The 5,116-nt window shown below is 48.0% G+C and overlaps 1 protein-coding gene across 1 annotated transcript in view; it reads left to right on the forward strand.

Annotated features, from left to right (window-relative positions):
- Positions 1–1,796: 1,796 nt before the first annotated feature.
- Positions 1,797–5,116, forward strand: part of LOC135828261 (serine-rich adhesin for platelets-like) — a 13,949-nt gene continuing 10,629 nt past the window's right edge. Inside the window, exon 1 of the mRNA XM_065340706.1 lies at positions 1,797–2,711. Within this exon, the coding sequence (XP_065196778.1) occupies positions 2,435–2,711 (277 nt within the window). The 5' untranslated portion in view covers positions 1,797–2,434. The remainder of the gene's footprint in view (positions 2,712–5,116) is intronic.

Here is a 5,116-nt window from a genome sequence, read left to right on the forward strand (position 1 = left end):
ACTCAGAAATTCATTTTTTGACCCTCTGAACCTCCCGTCCCCCCTTAATACAACAAAAGTTGCAAGTGTGTAACTGCTCCTATCGGCATGCACATGTATCAATGTTTTCTGAAACGAAATTGGTCAACCCCCTCCCACGTGCGCGTGCAGCGCATGCGCAGTGCGTGGCGCCGGCACGCTCGATCTGGTCGTACCGGTCATGTATGTAGCAACTATCTCCGACGGCAACGCGATGTCCATCCCCACGGCCCCATCGGAAAGGCAGTGCAGTGTGGACCATGGTGGACAGGTCACATCAGTCATGTACACCATGCACTGTGTAGTGTAGATTATCCACGAGTACGAGACGACTCGTACCTGTAAAGGCTGTATTTTCAAGCGATCAGCGATCAGCACCGGCTGAGCAGCCAGAGCAGCCAGGCCGGCCTATCCAGCAAATGTCCCCTGCCCAGCCCAGGGCCAGGCTCCGCGAGGCGGCGCTTCAAACGAACGACATCGATATTCACCAAAACTACAAACGAGAACAGACGGTCAGACGGTGAATCTCTACCACGAAACTGTTACTTACCGCGTACCGGTACAAAGAAGAAGAGCACATCCACACGCTATTCACATGATGTAGATCTAGCTAGGCCTTGACGGATTATGCTAATATTTTTGTGAAATTATGCTTTTCGCATTGCTGAAAAAATTGCAGAATTATGCTATTTTTATGCTAAAAGTTATCATATTATGCCGCATTATGCTCACATATGCTGCTAATATTGTGATGGTTCTGTGCAAAATAACAGGGGAATTTTTGTAGAGGGCGTTGTACTGTAGATCTACATGAAGTAGCAAAAGTTCAACGGGGTCAACGCACCGCCCGACCTAGCTACGACCGTCACTGATAGTAGTGGACTGGACATGTTATCAAGGGAGTCGTAAACCTACGACTTCCTGGTGCATCTACTTGTACTTGTACTTGTAGAACATTGTACAACTGTATGGAATTTGATGCGAACAGGCGGATTATTCCAATTTATGCGATTCGTATGCAATTTGCCTCGAATTATGCGATTATTCGATTTTGGTAGGAATTATGCGAAAAATTATGCTAGCATAATCCGTCAAGGCCTAGATCGAGCTAGTACAATGTAGATCTACGAGTGTTGGATGCGGAGTGTGTTATGTTATGATACGTGTCCACAACTACAGCTTGTAGATAGAGTGTGCATGTGTTGGACTTCTATTGTTGTAGGCGACTAGGAGGAAGGAAACAGAATCCGCGACTTCATTATACGACTCTGGCAGGAAGCGGGATCGACCTTCCGGTGGACTGGCCATGCATGGTATATCTGAGATGAGTAGACTCATGTGAGACGGTATACCAGGGAGTCGTAAAACTAAAAGGGCTTTTACGACTCCCTGGTATTGTGGTATACCGTGACCGGTACGCGCATGCAGGCGAGAGAAACTGTGATGAGCAGATCTAGATGGATTGGACAGTCCGTGCTGCGTGCGAAAACAACGCTCATAATCAGTATCAACGGACAGCCAGTCCATCGGCAAGTCTCTGGCCCAGGAGTCGGGGGCTAGCATTGCCATCTGTTGCTTTACTTGTGGACTCTCGCGCGCTCTCTTGTAGATCTACTTTGCAGTCTTGGCGCAAATCGCAATGCAGTTCTGTGAAGTTCAACTTCAAGTGTCCTTTCCGTGAACTCACGCACTCTGCCCGGAAGTAACTAGTTCGCGCATCTGGTTTGCAGGAATTCCAAATAAATTCTCAACCAAGGAGTTGTAATACAAGTCTTACCACTCCCTGATCTCAACGAATCACCACACTCGCAACTGCCTACTGGATGTGGTGTTGCGACTGGCCAGACCCCACGCTACTCGAAGCAAACCTAGGGGCTAGGACGGGATCAAGTTTGTCGAAATCGAACGCTTCCAAGGCAAACGCCTGGTAGAGGAAGCTTCGAACTGAAATACCGGCGGTAGTATGAACAGCTCAGCGTATCGGACAGTGTTTTTGCGAGTCTGCGCTATGCATTGAGTGTAGAAAAGGCAGCAGGATCTACTAGTAGGAGGCCTCGATCGCAGGGTGAATGTAACATTGTTCGTCACCACCACTGAAGGATCACCCTCGACCTTTAGTTTAGGCTTTGCGCATACGGATATCACACGGCTCACGGATTGTTACCAAGACGCAACCAAGACGCAACCGGCACTTTCTTCAAGAAACGTTCAGAAAGGTTTGGTTGGCTTGTGTCCCTGATCAGCTGAGCGCCTTGCCGTCGATTGACGGTCATCACAATAAAAGTCGTCGGTTGATGTCTTCAGCAGGAGAAAGCCATTTACTGGAACCTTACACGCATTGTAGGACCAAGGATCATTCGTTGAGCGGTAGCTCGAAACGAAGAAAAAAAGGCTCGAACTGCTGTGATCAGGTGCGATGGCATCTGATGAAATGCAGTGGGCCGGTGAAAATCAGCCGGCATGCGGCGTCCGTGCAAGAAGGAACAAGCCTCCACGGCCGGCTGCAGCAACGGCTGGAATGGCTGGTGCTGAGGATTGCCAGGACGAAGACGATGACGTAGATGATCGGAGTCGGATTACGGAGCTTGTCGCCAGCAGTGGACTGGCTACGACCGCCAGTTCAACTTCAAGTGGACGCTGGGCGCAGGCACTGGGCACAGATCTGGCGTGTCAACTCCTGCCATACCTGGAAGGTAAGGGAAGATGGGCCGACGTGTAGAGCAGGGTAGACAGGAATAAAAGCTATACAGTCGACTCCACTTATAACGAACTCCCATAATTATACTTCAAGTAGCGATAATCGTGATACCGTATTTCCGCGCATATAACGCCATGGCGTTATATCCGAATATAAGGCCACCCTCACTTATAAAGCCATGGCGTTATAAGTAAACAAAATTCAATGCGGAGGAAGTAGTTAGTTGCATCCGGCGTTAAAGATGAGTTCAATTCTTTCAGTGAACCTACAGTAGCGGTGATTCTCTCTACAGGCCCGTAGCAGCCACATTTTGGTTGGTCCGGCAAGATCCGACTTCGATACTCCCCCCCCCCCCCCCCCCCCCCCCCGAGCCCACACTCATACATATGCCGGTACATGTACAAAATGTACATGATTGTACTTCGAAGCAGAGAGCCCTACACATACACAACGCTGAGCCTGGGAAACATTGGCTGCCATCCTACTTGCGTCAATGACCACTCAGGGCCATATTGAAGTGTCACAGCAACCCAGCATTATGATAAGATGACTCTCACAAACGATATTCAGCATCGATTAACTCTTTAGAAGTCTTTTCATCAATATCTCAATCAACATCTGTACTGATGTGTGATGAGAACTCTCAGCTACTTTTTTTTTGAATGAGTCAAACGTCATGCACAGTTTCTGTGCCCGTGTCACCTCCCGGTATGTGTAGGGCTCCCTGCTTCGAAGTACATACATTGTATCAAGAGTACATAACCCTCCGTGTACTCTTGATTGTACATGTACATGCATGTAATCGTGACCATGCAGAGTGACATAGGGCGAGAAAAGGAAGAAAGACGTTCGGCATGAGTCAGGAAAAAGGGCATCAGCATGTTGTGTCCGTCCAAACAGAACTTGTTGAAGCCTATGAAGGCATAGCAACCGTATTTAAATGCATGTGATAAAAGAACCAGAATGGACCTTTGAAGGAGGAGAAAGGATATTGCAATGGAAAATCTTTGGTGCAAACTCTATCTAGAAAGAATTGGAGGAAGAAAATAATCAATACAATCATTTCAGGAAGTACAGAGTAGGAGTATTCACAGGCATGACTGTCCACATGATCTTCAGCAGGGTCATAACTCCTGATGACATGTACCTCTACATGTACTACCGGCATTACTATGTACTACCTCTATGCTACTTATTGCACACATCCTCATCAATGGTACCGGGTGGACATCCTGAGCTGCTCACATCTGTGAGGTTCCGCTTTTTTTTTTTTTTTTTTTTTTTTTTTTTTTTTTTTTTTGGTCGAATATTGGTCCGGCAGCTGCTGGACCTGCCGGACCGCCTGCTACGGCCCTGCTCTACATGTACCCATCCCCACTGTCAGATGCCATACCGCCACCGCACCTTCACACAAGTATGTATGCCACCTTGTACACAATAGGTTCACAATTTGAAATTTTCAGGGAAAATTGAAAGTATATGGATGCTCGACATGAACTTGCAACGGCACCATACGAGTACTCGAAGTTCATACTCTGCCGATTTTTTCTTGTAAGCGTCTCTCACTTTTAGTGCCATGGCGTTAAAGGGGAAGTTAAGGCAAAAATTAAAATTTCACCAGTTGTAGTCTTCGGGGTGCTGAGTCGAATGGTCTTGGTCCGAGAAAGCTGAGACGCTCCCTTCCTACTTGAATCCCAATCGAACTCGCGCACTTCCACCGAAACTGGGTGACTGCGCCCTACTAGATGGGGATTTGTATGCAAAATGTCACTAAAAGCGCCATTTCGTTCTTATAAAAGCACGGATGACCGCGATTGGCCCATATGTTGTAGTCTTGTGGACGCTGATTCGACTGGTTTTGGTCCGAAAAGGCTGCGATGCAGCGTTCAAGCGGTCACGTGCTCCTGCGTACACCAGTCACCTGGTCACTGTGCCTGCAGGGTACAACTTACTAGCCTGTTTGACCTTTTTTGGGTGCAGTCCTGTCACTCGAGTTGAACCTTGGTGTGAAAGTTGTCGCCTGCTGGCATGGTGACCAGGTGGTTTGGGCACCCAGGAGCACGTGACCACTTGTTCCACCATGTTCGATTGGGAATAAAGGAGGAACGCTGCATCGCAGCCTTTTCGGACCAAAACCAGTCGACTCAGCGTCCAAAAGACTACAACATATGGGCCAATCGCGGTCATCCGTGCTTTTATAAGAACGAAATGGCGCTTTTAGTGACATTTTGCATACAAATCCCCAGCTAGTAGGGCGCAGTCACCCAGTTTCGGTGGGAGTGCGCAAGTTCGATTGAGATTCAAGTAGGAAGGGAGCGTCTCGGCTTTCTCGGACCAAGACCATTCGACTCAGCACCCCGAAGACTACAACTGGTGAAATTTTAATTTTTGCCTTAACTT

The sequence above is a fragment of the Sycon ciliatum genome, chromosome 12 (assembly GCF_964019385.1).
Source record: "Sycon ciliatum chromosome 12, ocSycCili1.1, whole genome shotgun sequence".
NCBI classification, from domain to species: domain Eukaryota; kingdom Metazoa; phylum Porifera; class Calcarea; order Leucosolenida; family Sycettidae; genus Sycon; species Sycon ciliatum.